The sequence below is a fragment of the Phalacrocorax aristotelis genome, chromosome 3 (genome assembly GCF_949628215.1).
Source record: "Phalacrocorax aristotelis chromosome 3, bGulAri2.1, whole genome shotgun sequence".
Lineage (NCBI taxonomy): Eukaryota > Metazoa > Chordata > Aves > Suliformes > Phalacrocoracidae > Phalacrocorax > Phalacrocorax aristotelis.
In genome coordinates this window covers 99539974-99560769 of record NC_134278.1, presented here as the reverse complement: position 1 = coordinate 99560769, position 20796 = coordinate 99539974, and the positions used below count along the sequence as shown (strand labels likewise).

The following is a 20796-nucleotide window of genomic DNA, read 5'->3' as shown; positions in this document are numbered from 1 at the left end:
TGATTCGAAGTCCTCAGGAAATAAGACTCAACCTTTTACCTATTGTATTGAACTACAAGGGGGAGTTTGGAGTAGCTGGAGGGTGAAAGCTTTGGCCTCCATTACTGTTAATTTCTGTAATGGCAGGGAAGCAGACAAATCAATTTTTTCATTGCATATTTGAGCCCTGAGGAAACAAAGGGGACGTTACAACCATCTTTTCAGCGAGACAAAGCCACCCAGTACAGAGCATGGCCCATTTTGACTTTTGGGGACTGATTTGAATGCTCCGAGCATATGGAGACGTTGCAAATATAATCTCCAGCTGCAGAAAGTGCTGCCAGGGTCTCTGTTTCTTGTGGTCTTTCGGACAGGAGGTACTTGCTGGAGACATGGGTGATTTGCTGTGGCTGCTGTGGGGTGCAGCAGTCATGGCAAGGCTACTCCTCATTAGGTAATGAGGAGCACAGCAACCCCTGAGGAACGCAGCCCTTGCCCTTCCACACTGGATTAGCTTTCAGACAACGCAGAGTTAAATCAAGGAGCCTGCGATCTGAAGTTACATTAAACATAGGTCCTCTGACAACATGAACCATGCCATAGATTATTTCTCATGTCAGTAATTACAAGGGTGCTAACAGGATACGGCTAAAATGGAGGACTCACCTACGTATCAATAGCCAACATGCTCTTTCAAACCACAGCTTATTCTTAAGCAACACTGGCAAGCGGCAGAGCAAGGCTAAAACTGAGGTGTACCTCTTGCACACTCAAAGCTTTCCACATCCCTTTACATGAGAGGCTAGAAGGGACAGTACAGCCAGCTGCCCCTTTCCAACCTCCCATGGAGAAAAGGGAGACATACCACCCCAACACCTACAAACCACAGGTCGAGCACCCGAATGGACACTGGTTTGCCCAAGACAGACAGACATACGATTGAAGACAAGGTTCGTTCCTTACAACTGCATACAGAATATGTCACGCAGTAAAAAGGAAATGGCAAAATTAAACACATGCAATGCTTCAGGTCTTTATTGTTGCTGTAGACTAACTGGTACATGGTTAAAACATTCCGATATAGTCAGTAAACTCTGAAAACTAAGGCTTTCTGTAGGTTTGTGGTATCCTGGTGTTTCCTTTCATACAGTGAAACACAGCATATAAAATCAAGTTATAAAAACATGGATCTTTTTTGAACAACAGAGATTGACGCAATGCACAAAACTCAGAACTACATTGCATTGCATCAAGACAACACCTTATAGACCAGCTTCGGGCCTTGCAGCTTTGAACTCGAGACCGAATTGTCTCGTTCTGATGTCCTGCTACCCAGATGAGCTTGATGACAAACACAGATGGCAGGATTTCAACTTTCTGTTCTGAGCAAAGACAAAGAAACCCATGATGCTGATGAGGAAACATTTGATTGAGCAAACAAGAGCAGTATCCCTAAAGCACATCATTGATCTCAGGTCACATAAGCAAGACCTGGCAAGGCCTGCAGGTCCTGTGTACGGAGCAGTTGCCGCTGAACAGTGTGGCTGCTGGGACTATGAGTGAAGGTGAGCCACGTCAAACATGCTAATGAGTGAGACAAGTCTCGGTGCCAATATGCGTCCCACAAAAGAGAGGTGTGTGTGATTCCTGGAGTACTAGCACCTTTAACCTAACGCCACTGAAAACATTTCAAAGTGATTTATCCAGCATCTCCTGGCGTGCTTCAAATAGGGAAAAAGGATGACTAGGAACAAAGCAGTCTCCAAAAAATCCGTGTATTAGAACCTTTTGAGTAAGAAGCTACATTTTGACCGAAAAAGCTTCTATGTCCACAAAACTTTTTGTTCAATTTTCTCCCTGGAAAATGATGCATGCAATCTGAAAATTTACGTCAATCACAAAGCCAATAGCCGTCCTTGTGAGAGGAAGATTCTTCACTGACCATATGCCACCCTGCTCCCCACTCCTCGAATACGTGAGAGGAGGATGAATTACAGATTTGCAGGATGTTTACCACATTACAGTAGGTTACATGTTTGGTCACAGGGGGAGAAAACCCCCTTGTAAGGGTCAACAATGGATTGCATTTAATTTCACTTTCAGAGCCCAACTAATCACACACAGACGTAAATCTTTCACCACTCCATGACCAAGACTCACACTGATGTTTTAGATACATTTGATGACACCACAAAGTTCTCTGAATGACTGAGAAAAGTGTAGCTGGTATTTATGTCACCAACATATATAACCCTACCTCCAAAGTCATTCCTGAAGACTATGTTAAGGCTATTGGAGTAGGCTGGCTGTTGTTACTCCTGGTGTGAAAGCACAGCCATCGCTCAGGACAGACCAAAAGAAGCTTTTTAGGTCTCCTCTGCATTAACCACAAATGAGGTTTTTAGGTTTTCCCTTGTGCTGAGTTACCTGGATGTGCAGGGGACTGCACCAAAGCAGAGTATTATGCAAAGAAAAACAGGCTGTGTAGATTTAAGATGCAACCACACCTTTGATAGCACAGAATTAGGTTAAAAAAAGTCCTCATAGTGCAGAAAGGACCTCCATTCCACTCATGACAATGAAACACCAGTTGTCAGTCATCAGGTACTCAAATATAAATATGAAAAATCATTAAGAAACATAACCCTAAATATAAACCTAGTTTTATTTATTTTTAAGAAAAAAGGGGTTTAAAAAATTAGAGTAAAACAGATGGCTTCAAGTACTTTCTGCATAATAAACAACTAGTTATAAGCATAGATTAAAAATACTTGTCACCTTGCAAGTGACAGTTGAATAGAGGCTGGTGATTCTTTCAAAAAATGGCCTTTGATACAGACATATTAGACAACATGTTTAGTGTCATAATTTAACAAAAAGAGATGTGTCTACCATGCCGACCCAACGCTTCAGATATTCAGCACAGTACAAGATACATTTTGCACTCTGTACTTTCACATTTCAAGGCAACATCACTCACCACATGGAGCCAGGCCACCTCAGTTTAGCTCAAACAAGCCTTCATGCAATAAACAACAAATACTTAGTAAGTCAGAAAGGCTTTGCAGCAATACAAATGACCAAGTGGTCTAACAGTTCTGAGGTCAAAAACCAAATCTAATCTGAAGTGTCTCCTAAGAGCTGGCAATGTTTATGCCTTTCACTATGTGAGCATGAACATTACTTGTATTATATATACCAAGGAATACACCTGAAAGTGCCTTGTCTGAGTGTAAGCCTTCAGATTTTATGAATGTCACAAAAGTAAGGGAAGGCATTATTGTGGGAGCCCCAAAAGAACCCCCAAAAATGCAAAGGAGGTTGGAAAACCAATGTCGTCATCAGGCACTCAAAGAGAATACTAGAAAGGGAAGATGTAGCTCAATTTCCCTGTGCTGTAATAAGTCTGAAACCATCTCTTGTACCTATAAGGAGACAACCATTGCATGAGATGCATTTCAAGAGGTCTGGCTGACACGCACAGTACAAACAGTCTTCCTGCTTATCTATATGGACACTTGAAATGCCTAAGGAAGCAATGTGAAAACCAAAATAAATGCTTCAAAAAAAAATCTTCCCTACTCTGAAAAATAAATAAAATGTTTTCAATCAAATGATGTCTACAAGGAGACCTTTTTGAAAAACATCTGCCAGCTACTCAGAGACAGAAACTTATTTTTGCCTCTACCAGAAAAAAAAACAAAACAATAAAACAACAAAAACACAGCTCCCCTGTCCCACAGCTCTGTACACTACAGCAGGAACAAGTTTCCCACAGCTAACAGGGAGACCAAAACAGTATGAAACAGTGAGAAATCAAAACTTAGCTGCATAGGTCTATTAAATAATCAGTAAAGACTGAAACAGAGGCAGACCCAGCACTGTTTTCTGTACAACAACACAAGACTGCAAAGCTTAAAAATCCTTCTGAGTGACCAAGCCAGAACGGTTGAATAGTGGTAGGTTCAGCAGCGTTTGGAAAAGCCTATGTGAAAATATTATTTTAAAATAAGTTTGCATATTTGAAATAGGAAAAAATAGAAGAAAAAAACAGAATAACTTCTCCTCCAACTTCCACCTACCATCAAAACATCATTAAACTTACCAGCTTTCCAAATCTGGTGCTCACTTTACGACAATGTGATTATACAGAAATCATACATCTGTCTCTCTTAGCTGGACAGTTTGGGCTTCTACATGAAAGTTCAGTGCATGTCACATTTACTAACATCCTTATGATTGTTCAATAATCCAGCAATTTGTTTCTTAATTACAGCAGAATGCAGTTGCTAGCTGCTTGCAAGAGCAATGTTGAAATTACATTCAGAGATAAAAACTACCATTTTCACATGTAGCAATAACTAACATTTTTCTTTCTCTTCACAGAATCAAGTGCAAATGTCTAACAATGGCAACAGTAAAAGACAATTCTCATGCAAAAATTCTTTCCTGTGCATAAAATTTGCAGGACATCTCAAACCCATGCATTTTTATGTCTTTCTCTACCCCAGAACTAATTGACTTTTATTTTTGTGCCGTGAAATTTCTGTTGCTTTTTAAAATATCGATGACAAGCGAGTTCAATTAGTTCCAGCCCACCAAATATCTTTTGCTGCACAACAAAAAAGATGATCATGGCTCCAAAATACCATCGTGCAAAGCTGTACAGGAACAGCAGTGCAAGCATACCCAGTGGGAACACCGTCCAATACAGGAGTGAGATGCACTTAACTGCGAGGACCCTGAGCTCAGATTTACATGGTGGAATAATGCTTTGCCCTGTTGTACTGAAGCATCTTCCACCCTCATAGAAGCGTTGGAGTCTCTTCTCTTTCTCTTCCCAACGCTTCTGGCACCAAAGCTGCAGCTCCTCCTTAGAAGTGGGCACTGTCTCTATGGGATATCTCTGGACGTGGAAGTGAATCTCCTTTGGGAAGTTTCCATTCAAAAGGTGCTTCTCTGTCTGAGGAATGTTTTGGGGGTATGCCACAGTTATGTCATGGATAGCATCGAGATTGTCACCTAGAAGAAAGGTTTAGGGAAAAAAAAAAAAAAGATCAACACAGATCACACAATGGTCAGAACACTAATTCACTTCAAGGCACGATTGAAAACTGTCCAAATTGTGGCAGAAATCCAAAGATACATTATCTTTGCAGAGTATGTTTTACCTGCTAGAATCTCTAAAGGCTGAGAGGTCAAATTTTTCCCAAACATTTATCTGTTCTGAACCTGAGCAAAAAATTTTGGGAACAAAATTATACACAGTACAAACTAATGTAGAATTACAATTCAGTGACTAAGTTATTATAAAGTCATATTTAAAAGGAGAGAAGATGCACATCTGGTCCTGGATAACAAGCAGAGTATGCGAGACTAATATTCAGTTTTTCATACATGTGCCACAAGCTGAAATTGCTTTTAACTAATGAAATACAACATAGTGTATGTTCCTGTGAACACTGAAAAAGATTCAGTTTGATCTGGAGCAAGCAGCATACACAATCCTAATCTACTGAATATTGAGAAAACATACACTAGCTAAATATCAGGAGCTCATTAAATCTAGGGTATCTCGCAAAGGACGAGGAGCATTTCTTTGCTCAGCCAGCTTTGCAGAGCACTCCAGTTAACACCATTTCTTTAAATCTGAGCCAGTACCATAAGGAGGTGAGCTGCCTCCTGGCAAAGCCAGGAGTAAAGGTACACTCTGGTAAAGGCAAAGTACAGCATAAATGGTGGAGAAGCCCAGCTTTAAGTAAACCACATATAGTTAGCTATTTAGGTACAGCGAGTATAGTTAAACATTTAAAAAAGCAATTGCAGATTAGAATTTCAAGGGAATATGGATGAAAAAACCTCTTCATTACCATGCCTGATCGAGCCAACACTCTTGAAAGTATACCAGCATTGCCAAAGTGGGGCTTGCTAGCGTATCTTTGTACTAAGTGTTTTTACATTTTGCACTTGCTAAATACCCTTCTTTATCCTCCGGCCTCTGACCAGACATTCTTTTTAGATTTCATAAAGTAAGTTTTGCTAGTGTAAAACTAATCTAAAAATAGGCACATGGTGCACTGGATGTTGCATAACTGTTAAGTTCTGCCAGCAGTGATTTATCCCGCTGTTTTTATTTGGCTGGCTGGCTCAGGGCAAAACAGAAGTGGAGACTAAAAGCTGTCTCCAGTTGCAGCGGCTGAAGACTTATTCTCATAGATGATGTCACTTCTTGCAGGGATGATCAAAACCTACTCTTTAGCCTCACTCCCCTTTTTCATTCGCTCCCCTTCCCTGGCATTTTGGCTTTCCTTTACAGCTCCAAAAATGACAGGGACAGAATAGAAAGTTACTTTAAAAGGCCATGTTCAAAATGATGTATCTAAAGTTCAGCTCCAAATATCACAAGAGGGGGAAAGCCCCTATTCAGTCTTTCAGAGTATTTTGTAACTGTGCTGTCATGTAATGATCTCTCTTGGACAGCTTTGTGGCAGGTTACTTGGGTTTTTAAAGAGCTAGATATGGCTCCTAGGGGGTCTATCAGAGCAAAACTCAATACTCCAGCTTTTCTCTAGCTATGGGATCACATCCTAACTAACCAGAGACTCACCGTGTTCTGCACAGATAAAACCTTTCAAACCTCCTTCCAAGGGATGCCAAAATTGAACGTTGTCTTAGAAACCCTGTCCTTACAAAGGGTAACGATGGTCAGCCTTCTGCACCTTAGCACAAAGCATTTTCATTCTGAAAACAGCTTGCATTTTTCCTCCCCCTACTCCAAGTATTTCTGCCTTCACAAGGAATTACAGTCGTCCTACAGGACAGACATCACCCAGTTCCTGTCCCAGCCAGAGGAAAGGCTGCTACATATGCCTCTAAGCGATATCCGTCTCAAAATCTGTCTTCCTTCTGATTCTCCATAGCTCCCCAGGTCCTAGTGGCATGTAAAACCTGTACATTTTACCTCAAGAGGGAGGCCAGAAAAGTTCAGCCTTCCCACGATCCTTGCATGAAAAAAGCCTTCTATGAAAAGAGTTTTTGGCTACATGAACCTCTCACCCATCTTGCAGTCATTTGTATCTTTGCAGCTAAACAGTCAGTCTGCCATTACATGCAAATGTTCTTGAAAAATCAAGGCTTTACACATCAGGATCACTGGCATACAGACCACAGGCAATAAATTAGATTCACCTAAGACACAGATTTTCTGACTCTGTGTAAGTAAGACTGGCAGGACTGGGCAGGGCTCCCTGCACCCACACAGCTGGTCTGATCTCTTCAGCATGCAGATATATTTCTGCCCATGAATTCCTGATCAGAAACAGGGAAGCCTCTACTCCTTACCTATGGATTTGTAGCATCCCCTGACAGACACCTTCCAAGAAGGGCTTCATGCCAGACTGTAGAAAGTCTACACTAAATTCTGGCTTCTGAATTAGTTACCCAGAACAAAGCTCAAAAAGCTTCGTACAGGAGGGTGGACATTACTCTTTCTGCATTACAAACAGCGAAACCGAGGCAAAGGATGATTACGTGGACTGCTCATTGTGTCCAACTTGAACCATCATCTCCTAATTCCCAGCTGCAAGGCTCACCTATTAAAGTATATTTTACACAAGAAGAAATGAAACTTCAAAGGTAGATTTAGCATATCATAACAGAAATATCAGAAAGAGAGAAGAGCAGAATATCAGGTTTCATACATAGAAGGACTAGAGCCTTTCTCAACAAGCCCCTTGTTTGGGTCATGCATATTTAAAAACTCCACACAAATGGCAGCCTGAAGCTTTAATTCCCTGTCAAGGCAAGCATGTGGAAAGGACTAGCTTCAATCAGTTTTCTACAGCTGTTGAAAGAAACATGCCCTGCTAGCGTTACATGCAGTAAGGCTGCAGGATCCACACAGCACATTGAGCAAAAAGATTCTACATATTCTCTGCTGATTTATCGATGGCATCTTTTAATACGGACAGGGTCAATGCATCACTGTTAAACACGCTAAAAGTGAATTTGCTAAAAAGAAGAAAAGTTACTGCAGTAGATGAAGGCAGACCATTTGTGAACAGTGACAAAATTCCCTTAGGCTAGGTTTAAATCAGGCAGTTTTGAACCTGCATCCTTGGCTAGAGCATCTTTACTGTCTCTGTTTCCCTCTGAAGTTAAGCTTGTTGTCTCTGGAGTTCGGAGATATCTAACAGCATGTTTCAGATCAAAAGCAAGGTGTCAGTCAACCAGCAAAAGAAAGTGATCCTAAGTGAAGATGCAGGGCAGTCACTGATTTTAAAGATCATTTTCCATCTGAATTTAAAGATCTGCTTAAAAAAACCTGCTTCTGGACATTTTAAGAAGAAATTGCCCTATGGGAAACCACATCACTCTACTTCTCTAGTGGGTCAAAAATGAAGTAAGCAAGCGTATATTTGTTCATAGTTCAGAGAAGCTGTCAGTGGACAAACCATTTTTTGCAATGCTTTTAGTGACACCTGACAGATCTCCTTTATCCTGCCTGTATCCACATCCCATTGGGAAAAGAATGAGGGACAGAGGAAATCAAATAATGTTCACAGCTTTGCATCCGAAATATAATTAAGCTAAGAAACTGCTAAAATGTCAGGCAGGTAGCCCAGCTCTTCAGGACAGACATCAGTTTCAGTAGCTTTATAGTCTTATGACTTTCTTCCTGCAGCAGCAGAACTATATAGCCTTCATACCCATGAACAATATTCTGTCCTATGCTCTATAAAAGCACCTCAGAAAAGGAAAGATTACTACAGTGCTCAGGAGTGAATGTAAAATTTATTTGTAATTATTGTTATGTGGCTATAAACTGCACAACATGCAGATGATGATTAATCCATGTGGCGGTCTCCACGTGGATGACAAAATGCCTTAAAAGCACTGTTCTTTTTCTTTTTAAACTTTCTGTGCTCCAATCAAAGTCATTTATATTTCAGGCTCTCCTGATACACAACATTACTTCAAGCGATCACAATACACAGCTGGTTGCTTTGGGCATTGCACTCAGAGGTGGCAGAGGAAGAATTTACCAGGCTCATGACCAAAATAACAGTATCAGAAAAAGATGCCTTCTTTTAAAGAATATTTCCAAGGAAGAATTAGGACATGTTCTTTCACTACACCAGCTGTTCCATCAGAATTCTTATTCCACATTAGAAGATGCAGCATCTGGTAACCCAGTAGAGGCGAGGTTGCTGCATCTCCCTGCCCCAGCTAGGAGCGAGTGTGAGCACATACACCCAATACATACACACGGATACAATGCATGGGCACAGCCAGCCAGCCATGGATTAAAATGGACAGAAAACAACATGAAAACAAACAAAATGGCCTCATTCTGTTCCCTTCTCTGGTTGATTAGGATAAAGGTCTGTCAGTGGGAATTATATACATATATAGAAGCTATAGATCCCTCCAGCAACTGGCCATAGTCAGTCTATGCCGTAGCTGGCCCTGGGTCTTTGCTCTTCCCAGGTGCTGGCACCTGGACACACGAGCCCCTGGGGCCACAGTCCCTCTCCAGTGGCTGGTACAGACCCCTTGCATGGACACATGCACACTATCATCCCTCCAGTAACTGGCCTTAGACACTCGGGGCCACGCAGTAGCTGGTCTTCAGATCTCTCCTCCAGCTACCTCATGCAGGACAAAGGGGCATACAAACTGGTCTCAGTTGACCCCAGAGTCTCCTCAGCCACCAGCTTGGGCCTTGCAGTCCCTCCAGTAACCGAATTGTGACCATCTGACACCTCTCCAGAATCTGACCAAAACTTATGGCCACTGTGATACCTGGCTCTCTAGTCTCTTTCCCTACTCACCCACTAGTCGTCCTTGATAGTGACTAGTGATCACACACTGGCATATGTACCCACACAACAGACATGGACCCTGGCCCCTCCAGTTGCTGGCACTTGGACCTCCATATGCACACCTACAGAGCCCCCTCACCCAGGAAAATAGTTAGAAATGGGGTTTAATGAGAAGATGGGCAGACTGGGCTGATCAGGCACAAGGCATGGCCAGGCAAGTGTACTAACCAGCTCCATTTCCACGGGACCAGCCCCTTTTACCCCTTACTCCTCTATTTTCCCAAAGTTGTTCCTCCTAAGCCACCTGAACCATCCCTTTCCCCACTTTTGGTTCTTCCCCTCAACATACCATAATAAATCTTGCACAATCCCCAAATGCTCCTGTTGGGTACTCCATAACGGGTCCCAAAGCCCTGCAAGCAGTAACCCCACCCTTAATCTATAACGTGATGGCCAGGAGCCTCTCCCATTGACTCACTGTGATGGGTGTCACCCCTGTCCCACCAGATGATGGCTCCCCCATGACAACCTTCAGAGGAGCCAAGGTAGGGGATCTGTTTTTCTTGCTGGTTATTAGGGTTTTCTCTACCTGCCATTGTGCTCCTGTGCTCCTTTGCATGTGTGCAGGCAAGCCCTTCATCTCACAACCTATTATAAAACCTTACAACCAAGAGCCTCTTAACTAGGTTCAAAACAAAGATATCACAGCTAAACTGAAAATTACTTTTAATTATGGGTATTAAATAATACAATGTCAGCACAGCATTTTAATTCTAGGGGGAAAAAACATCCTGAATGTAAAAGGAAGCATTGAACTATTTTAAGCTGCTTCCAAACACATTTGCAATGCGAATATTGCAAGGTAGCTGCAATTGGTGAAAACTGCCAGAAATGATGCTAAGCCCGACAGCACAGTCCCAAATATGTGGGGTGGTTGGACAGACCCATCTGCTGCGCTATAAGGATTACTCGGGAGCTCGAGCACTGCTCATGCCTCAGTTATGATTCATGTCAGCGACAAGGACACGTTCTTACTCATACTCGGGACCGAGCCATGCTGAGCAAGCTCACTGCGAGACAGAAGGATCTATATAAGCAGCAACCTGAGGGCCAAAACAATTATTCAGATGGCCAAAATGACCATCAGTGAGCCAAAAATGAGGATAAGCCCCAGGCAAATCCATGCAATGAACTGCTCAGACTCTCAGCAGTCTGGAAGGTGAATGGGTAGCCGAGTCTCCTTGGCATTAATAGTGGTGGCTATTACCCATTTCCATCCCTAGCAAGGATCTCAGCAGTCGTAATTTGTCCTACTTTAGTTATCATCGACATTACTTTAAATCATACAAGGATTATACAGTCTCTTCCCCTGTATTGACCCAGTAGAGAAGATGCTATTCTTAACCACAGTACATCACAGAACAGCCTGCCAACGAGTTGTTGAGCCAGAACAAGGAGAGGTATGCTGAGATGCTCTCACAGCGAAACATTCATGATAACCTTAAAACAAGCCATTACACGAAAAGTGGGACCAATATATGAGGCCCTTGACCATTCCACCTCCCACCACAACTCTAAGTCCTTCCTCCAGCAAAGCAGCATACCTGTCCCTTCACCACACAGCTCCACATGCTTCATACAGCTCCAGGCTTCCATAAAACACTGGTGGTAGCTCCCCCCGCCTTAATATCCTCAACTTTATATAAATTTCCTTAGGAAAACTGGCAGAAGGAGGCTTGGCATTTCTATAAATAAACTGATCAGCAACTTAATCAAAACATATGGAAACAAGTAGAACAAAACTAATTATGTTTCACAATAGCTGAGTATTGTACATTAGCTTTGAGACAAAGATACATTTTTGGACATTAAAACAAACGCCATCTAAAACTGCTTACTGAGGAATATTACTGTCTTGGCTTCTGAGATTTGAGTCATTTTTCTTTGAGAACACAGTATCATGAGGAAGCAGCTTCAAGGATTTACAGCCCCTCCTGGGAAGTATCATCCTTGTGAAGATTTAAAACTTCAGGCAGCCCTCTTTAAAGCAGTGGTGTCAGCCAGGGTTAATCTAAATCACTTTCAACTCAGTAGTTATTGGAAATCTTTTTTGGGTAAGTGTAGCAATCAAATAAGCAAACAAAAAAAGACAGAATGATAATGCTGGTCTTGATTAATAGGGAAGAGCAATCCTGCATACCAATTCTTTCTCCAGCTATCTGATTCTCCACCAGTGCTGCAATACAAGGAGAGAGGAAGATCTCCCACCTGCTGGCACGAAGGAGTTAAGGAAACTGAACCTCTTGCTCTCGAGGGTGGGAGACTGGGGAAGGGACAGCCCTGGCTGCTTTCTGCTCCCCAGCAGGAAGGAGCTGGGCTCTGGGTGCTGCATACAGGAGTAGAGGACTACTGGGATCCGGCACGAGGTACCTCAAGCCCAGCTGGTACAAAGATCAAGAGATATAAGGACATTCTCATAACTATCAGCAATCATAACGTGTACTTAATTCTTCTGTTAAATACTTTTAAATCACATAGTTCTACAGCCTGATGCTACATGTCATTAATGTGTAACCACTAACCAAAGGGGTTGTGGGGGGAACAGGGGAATCTGCTTTGACTTTGAAATCTCTGTAAATACCTCATTTAATTATTTTAAGACCGGACTGGAATGTTACCATCATCTAATCTGATGTCCTGAATAACACAGGCCACAGGAGCTTGTGCAGAATGCTTTCGGTTTTTCCATGCATGGGATGTTGTAAGACAGACATCCTGCAGTGTCTTAAAGCTTTTAACATGAGGTAGGCAATTCCTCTGATTTTTTTTTTTTTAAATCAGCATCACTACATTGAACTTGTAATGTCAATAAAATCTCACCGCCTTAAATGCCTCTTAGAGATTGAGTGATTCTTTCCAGGACTATAAACCAATGTTACTATATCAGCAGGAGATATCCTGCTTTTCTATTTGAATGCAGGGGATGCTTCTTCTCCAGGAGACACACCTGCCATCTCCCCTCCTCCTCTCCAAACCAAATCAGAGCTACTACAAGAAGGAAGACACAGTGTAGTTCAGTTATGGTATGAGAAGTCAGTACTGTGGGAAAGCTAAGAGCGGATCAAGAAGTATCACGTCCTGATCTGCAAGTTAAGATATACTGAGTGCTAAACTGATTCTTAGTTCGTGGATTAAATTGTATAAAAGTACTTAGGCATGTGTCAAGCCGAAGTGAACTACAGAAGATTTTGCTACACTTGACAAACAAAATACAAGTATGGGTTGTAGTGCTGGATTTCATGTGTTTCAGAACATTTTACAACATCCATTAAGGCTTTACAGATACAACCCTGTTTTGCCACCACCCCAGACGTGAGCCAAGGGCCACAGCCAGCTCATCTGAAGCACCACACATGACTCCTGAGTACTGCTGTCAACACAAACCAGCTAATGACTTCAGGAACCAAGTTTGCTCATTTAGAAGAGGAATTTCTGAGCAGACAAGGGGAAGGTGTGGAGGGGAGAGGGAGAGCCCGGCCATCGCGAAGAGAAACACACTGAGCCAGTGGCTCCATCCACAAGACTGCCCTGGGGCTGCTGCTCTTCAGTCTTCCCTCCCTGACTCTGAAGGGTTATTTTATGAATTGCAAAGCAAAAGCTGGCTGAGCTATTAATAAACTACAAAATATGTGGAGAGGAGGAATAAAAGGGTTGGAATAACAAGTTATTTTCAGTCACTAGGGATGACCAGGCATAACTGACTCACCACTCTTTACTCTTAACATTCCCAAGCTATATTTATCAAATCCAGATAACAAATATGCCATGTTTCTTCCCTTGCCTGCATATCTGCTCACTCCCAGCCTGCCATACTACATGTATGCTCTACATACTACATACACATAGGGGATTTGGTTTTCACAGATATATTACATGTTAGGGAGGAGAAAACATTGTTTCTAGGCTTATAGTACACTACCACTTATTCATACAGAAAAATAATGTTTCATATAACAGACAGCCACTGACGCACTGGTACACAACTCTCCAACTCCACTAAGCTCTAACATGAATTTCCTGGCAAACAGCCAACACATTCACATGAGAATCACAATTATGCTTGAAATAAAGATAATTTACTATACTGCAGTGAAATCCTTTTAAAAAGCATTGCATGTACTCTGTCATGATAAGATGTCTTTCTAGATAGGCAAGTGTAGATAAATAAGGAAATGGCTAGTTTTTTAAAACTTTTTATAAAGAAAAGCTAAACTGGTCATCCAAATATTTCTGGAAAGCTAAGTTCATGACAATTAAGCAAATATAAGGTATCAATTATCCTTACACGTACACAAACACACACAAAGCACGTATAAGCAGCTCAGGCTTATTCTTTTTATATAACAGACTATCCACCTAATTCCTCTGTTTCTTGTTGGGCATTTGAAATCACTGGTAATCTGAGAAAGAAGTAATCCACCCATGTACATTTCTTTGCTCTCTGTCTGGATGAACAATCTCTCTCCAATGCAGATGGAATTAAGCATCAATCTCTACAAGAGAAAATATATCCCTATTCAAGGTTATCCAGTTCTGCCAGAATTCAGCTGTTGCATCTGCAATTTCCACTGCCATTTCTGACCAGCATCACTGAGTTAACACTAAAGCAAAACACTCTGGAACAGTTTGCATACACAACTGCCGTAACAGTGATGCTCAACATCCCAAGATATTACTGCTAGGTAAACAATGCAGCTGGCTTAAAACCTGGAATTTTTGGAAAAGTGCTATTTTTTTAAAGACGTAAGGAATAGCAGTATGTATGAACTGCCATGTTGTAGCACAAAAACATATGGTAGCTTTCAGCAACCCAATTAAAATACAAGCATTAAAGGGGCTACCCTTCCCAATAACCCTGTTCATTCTATTAGATGCTATTTACTTCCCCCCAATTCTTCCAAAACCATTGCTTTTACTCTTTACAAATACATCTATCTTTTTAAAATTTTTAATAGTTTTAGGATTTTAGGATTTTCTAGGATGTAGGGTAGGAATTTTCTCATAATTTTCTCATTTTTGGAGGAACATTAGACCCCAGCCAATCTGCAGATTGACCATGCAACTTATTTTGAGTCTTGTCTTTTGTGAAGTCACTACAAAGGTAGTGTGAGACACTATGAGGATTAGAGAAAAAGTCACCACAGATATTCAAAAGGAAGCAGTTGTGGCGATTTTTGCTCAGTAATCAACTGACCAAAGTGCATCCTATCTCCTCAAAACACCATGGACTTTTCGCTTTCCATCAGCCCTTAGTTCATGCCAATGGAAGGAAGGTGCTATGAATAGCATAACACCATCCAAGGCCATATTGCAACAGTAGCAAAAAGTAAATAAACCATGGCTAGTAAAGAAAAGAAATTTTATTCTTGGCTTCTAGTGCATTACATCCATTCTTTTCTATAATTCAGACAGAGTCCAGCTTCCTTTCCTCCCCTTACTCTACTTTCTTCCCTTTTTTTTAATGGCTGCAGACAAATAACCTCCGGTTAATTCAGCACACTTCGCTATCTGTTCTTATCACTACCCAAAGTCAACCGCTAGAGAGTACTCTTTAGCTGCCTAGTGACCTGACTCTGTTTTATAATCCTGCCCTCTTCAAACTGTCCCAAGCATTACTCTTGCTTGGTTAGTGCAGCCTTCAGCAGCCCCAGGAAGAGCAATCTGGAACTGGGATTCCTTGCAACAAAAGATGGGCTAGATGATATATCCAGTGCCATTATAGTTCAGATACACGTGAAGAAACTGAAAACACATTCCAACTTCTGAGAGATTTTCTATTACAAATAGGGCCCATACAAACCCAAAACACTAGATGAAACTCTGCACCAAAAATAGAGTATGAACTAGATGTTGAAAAAACACCTGCTAGCAGCCACCTCAAATATTTGGATGGAGTGCTTCTGCAGACGTCCTGAGCCAATCTCTTGCATTTCATGCCTCGCAGATTTGTGCTATTGCCATTCTTGGTCACAGTGGTTTGTTTTCATTGCCGTGTACAAAGCAAGAGGAATGCAGAACAGCACCAGCAGCCTGACAAGGCGGCATAATTTCAGCACACAGAAAATTGTGAGCCTTTTAACTTCTCTCTGATGGATATATATACTAAAGCCACATCATGCTTTTGCTCCACCTTGTTTTAAATCCAAGACAAGGATTTTGTTCTGAAAACATTTCATGCTTTCCCATTAGAAGAACTTCTGTCAGGAACGTCTGGTTTTTTTATCTGAATTTGCAGCTGAGGCATATTTACATAGGAACAAGCTCATCTATACATCTCACTGAGTGAAATCAGTTTGGAGCAGAGAAGCACTTGTGCTTCAGTTAAGCAGCAAGGTGAATTAGTCAACAAAACAGAGCTTCTAACATACTTTAATTTTCTGTTCTTTACTGTAACCCTCTATATGTAACTTAACCCTTTGATATTCAACTGTAACACTACTAATTCAATATCCCTGTTTTTTTTCCCCTCCACTGACTGACCATGCAAGCCATGGAGCCCCCCTGACACAAGACCATACAGCACCACATGTCACAGGCATTCAGACCCATGTCCGCCTGCACTGAGATATGAATGTATTGTTCCCAATCCCTGGGTACTAAAACAGTTTCCACCAGACCATGATACCTACAAGTGGACAAATCTTATTAAACTTAATCAGCCCAGTACTTGGGGGAGCCATCTTAATCAGAAAGGGATTTAATGAAAAGCTGCAACTCCAATGAATACTCTCTAATTACGACTGACTAATATTTATCCACAAAGAAGAATGTGCTTCAGGATTAGTCTGAGACCTGGAAGAAGCCAAAGACATCAATTTAATAATAGAACGCCTAATTAAAGTATAATGGAAACCTAATTGTGATATATGGCTTTGTAGTGCACATGATTTATTTAGAACAATTGCCTTTCACTGGGCTCATTAGGGAAAGTTAAACAAAACACAACAGTAAAAAAGAAGAGGGAAAAACAGACACCCTGGAACTTCCAAGATGATTATAATCAGCTGATGAAAGACAGTGACATATTTGTCAGATAAAGCACTACCATCGCTCCACAGGCTGTGATTAAAATTTCTAAAAAGGATAATGATTATATACTTCCTTTCCTCCCTAATGACACAGGATCAGACCCAAACCCTACTGCAGCTACTTGTGGGAGCTCCTCTGGTGGAAAGAAAACACAGAAAGCTGGTCAAGTAATTCATACTGTAAAACCAAACATCCTCCTGTTGCATCCTGATGGCACTGTGGTGGTGGTCCCCCAGTAAAATGGGTTAGCTGCTACTCCCCTCATTCGCTCAAACCAAGGTGAAGGACATGCACTCTTTATCCTGCACCACACTTTTACAGCGTCAATGCAAACAGCGTTGCTCTTACCCTCTATGTTTACTTCCCTTCACTGGTAAAGTGCTAGGAAAAACTAAGCCCGGAAAGGAGCTGCTCCACCACGCTGTGGTGCCCTGCAGAAAACAGACATGGGCAGGTCCAGGAACAGATGAACTTCTTCCTACAGTGGCTTCCAGAACTGCTGATCAATGCCCTTAGCTCCAGCTCAGTTATGTTTAACTGGAGATGTGAGAACAGCTGTACCAACAGAAGCTGTCATGACAATGCCGTTGAAAAGAAAAAGGGATGCTACAAGACCATAGGATGTGTGAAAACGCTGCATCATGGCCTTGCAGATGAATGACGGATTGCAGTCATTTTAAATGCACAGCAGCAAAAAGATCTGCCTCTAGAAATAATATGATTTGCTAATGGTTTCGTTTCAACTACTCCTGTTCATAGGGATGCTTAGAAAAATTATACTAAAGTCAATACTTGAATGAAAATGAACAAAGACTGCTGAGAGTGCCTGAACAGCCATTCCTGTGCCCAGATGGAAGCTAAATTCTGGGCATCCACCTTCTTCCACATGTGTGATGCTGTCAGTCTGCCAGCCTGAGAAGTGAAAACTGAATTCCTACCTTAGGGACAGCAAAAGAGTGGCCCAGGGGTTCACCTTCAGATCTGGTCTCTGTATTGCAAGGTTGAGAAAGACCCCTTAAACCAGTACACAATGGCTGATATTGAGTCAAAAGCATCATTCTGTTCAAGGCAAATGAAAACAGATTTAGGTTCACAATCTATGCATTGTACCTTCCTGCTAAAGACGTAAATTGCAGTGCTCTGCTTGTTTTTTATACAAACCAAGAGGCAGTCCCATGCTGGCAGCTGAAGTCACAGGTGAGAAAATATTGTATATCCTTGTTGTACAGGCCTTTTTGAGCAGAAATCTAAAATTAGTTTCCTGGAAATATTTGCTATAAACTTCCACCTCTGAACTCCATTGGAACATTTAACTCCATTGGCACTGCGTGCTAGAAAGCTCTGAGAGCAGTCATTGCTAATGTTTTTAACATTGCTTTTTGACACAAATATGAGTATGTACATAACTAAACCACAATGAATAAAATCAACTTAGGCAGTTCAATTTATTTCATAGAAATTATAGAAACAAATGGCCTGCAAGTTAAAAAGTCCATTGTTGTCAGCACACAATTGTTTTCCTTAAATATTTTAACTCAGGAAAAATGAAGCCTCCTAAATTTCACACAGTGTGTTGAGAGGACAATGCTTAATTAAGGGGAGAAACTATCTGTCACAGCAGAAAATCCTTTTGAGCTACATTTTCCATTAATACACTCTGCTATGTCTAACAGATTTGAGTTCAGAAGCACTTTCCCTCAAGACCACCTGAACAATTTCTCTGCATTCTGCTCCCCCCAGGCTTATCACCGAAAGCACAAAAGGCATCATGCGTTCCTCACTCCACAGCTTCCTCCAATGTGAGATGCCAAGGTGTATAGGGACAGCAAACAAAAGACTGGAAACACATATATCAGTAGCACATCCCAGAAAACTCCATGTTCCTTGGTAGTGCCTTGATATTTTCCCTCAAGTGCTTGCCTACATAACACAGTTCACTACAGTCAGCATCCAGCCTCGCTAGTCTCAACATTTTGTCTCAATGGCCATGAAGAAGCTAGACACCATCTGCACAGACTTTAGGTGAAGACTGCTATTCTCATTCCTGTTTGGTCTGTGGACACAAACAACTCTGGGGAGCTTCAGCCAGGAGGGGAACGACAAGAGCCCTCGTGACGCACGAACACCTCTCCTCTGGAGAAATGAGAATCAGGGAACAGACCTGGCCCAGGGCTGGTGGAATTAGAGCTCAAAGCTCTGATCTGCCCATGGGAAGGCTTTGCCACAGTACAGCACAATGTCTTCACCAACCAGGAGCAAGTGGATGTCATTCATTTTCCATCCCAGTGGGAAGGAAAAAGGCTATCCTTAAAAATGGGAACAAAGAAGTTGCCACTGGTTCAGGTGGCAGATCCTCAAAGGCAGTGAAAAAGGTCAAGTTTATCTGAAGAGCAGAATCTCTTATGTGAGAAACAGCCTAAGTTACACTTTTCAAGAGCTGCAGAATGATGAATTGCCAGTTGGTCTATCACAAATAAATGATGGGGTGATGAAAAAGCCAGTGTAGCTTGGCTAGGTTCAAAGACAGTTTAGATCTAAGCAGTAGTTCTGGTAAAAACCTTTCTCTTTGTGGGCAAACGCAAGGAAAGGAGAACTTCAGCAGATTTGCTCTACTTTCTGAAACATGGAAAACATGACAAATGCCGAAACCCTAAGTCCACCACTCATGTCAGTTTTCTGCCTAAGTGATGGTGACACAAACTAACTCCCACCAACTCTTCCATGCGCCCTATTTCTGAGACCATTAAAAACAAGTAAACAAACCAAACAATAAGCAATTATAGCATGAATATCTCTGGAACTACACATAATTAGTGAATGAGGCAAAAGAAATGCAAAACAAAAAGTCAGATCTTTTATTCTCCCTACATGTCAACCTACAGTCATAAGTTCATTACGTGACAACAGCAACTTTAACGATGTGCCTCTATCATAGAAATGGCCTTTCAAATGTCAAGGATGACAACAAAATGTATTTGGCAAACTGATAACTTCTGTTCAAACACCTGTAGTAACCCATGTTTAAGTGGACTGCACACCAAAGGGACAAATTCTTTGATTAGTTTATAAGATATATTGTATGTCAAATCAAAACACAGTGTTAGAAGAGTGAATATGCTGCTGCAATAATAGCTAACGTCTCGGAGAGGTTACGAGATGGAATATTTTTCTAGATCAATCTGTGATCTGGGAAGTCGTCATGTTATCATTCTACTCTCACCAACTGCAGGCATGAATGTATAATTCTATCTGACGAGTAAAACCCTGGCACACTTTGGCATTTTAAATTGACTAGTACATTGAGTTATGGCGCTGCCTGTGATGAAATAACGTTGTAGGCAAGAGCCCCAAGATGGAAATGAATTGGCTACTGTCCATTTGTCTTCACTGACTTTCAAAAACTTCTCCCTTGACAGTAAGAGTGACAAAGCAGGTACTAATGTGTTTTTAGACTCATTGGTGAATTACCTTAACTAATCTGAAATAGGAAACTGATGGAGGTCTAGAAAGCTATCTAACTTTACTGTATTCACATCTTTAAAGCTGTTTTGGCTACTTCTCAGTTACAATTACAGGGCATATTTCTATTTTGCTCCCTGAGCTATACAGCTTCACGAGAACTAGTAGAGATGTACACAGTAGTAGACTGACACAGCTGCATCCGCACTGCTCTCCTGGCAGTCCCAGGGCATGCATGAGGCCAGATTAACTACCTGTATCTAGTTACTTACCATGAGCATCCTCCTGGGGCTAGCTGCAGTAAAATCCTGCTGGGATTCCCAGAGGGAAAACTTCAGATGTATCCAGTGTTTAGGAAAAAGAAACTCCTTTATTTGCTGGATTGGGACTTGATGGCCTTTGACACCTCCATCCAGATGAACATCAGGCAGGGTATGTACTTATC

At 41.6% G+C, this 20796-nt stretch overlaps 1 protein-coding gene across 9 annotated transcripts in view; it reads right to left on the bottom strand.

Moving 5' to 3' along the window:
- Window positions 1-992: 992 nt before the first annotated feature.
- Window positions 993-20796, bottom strand: part of LCLAT1 (lysocardiolipin acyltransferase 1) — a 121434-nt gene continuing 101630 nt past the window's right edge. For all 9 annotated transcript variants that reach the window (XM_075088693.1, XM_075088692.1, XM_075088691.1 and 6 more), the window contains one exon: window positions 993-5001. In XM_075088693.1, coding sequence (XP_074944794.1) covers window positions 4493-5001 — 509 coding nt within the window. In that variant the 3' untranslated portion in view covers window positions 993-4492. The remainder of the gene's footprint in view (window positions 5002-20796) is intronic.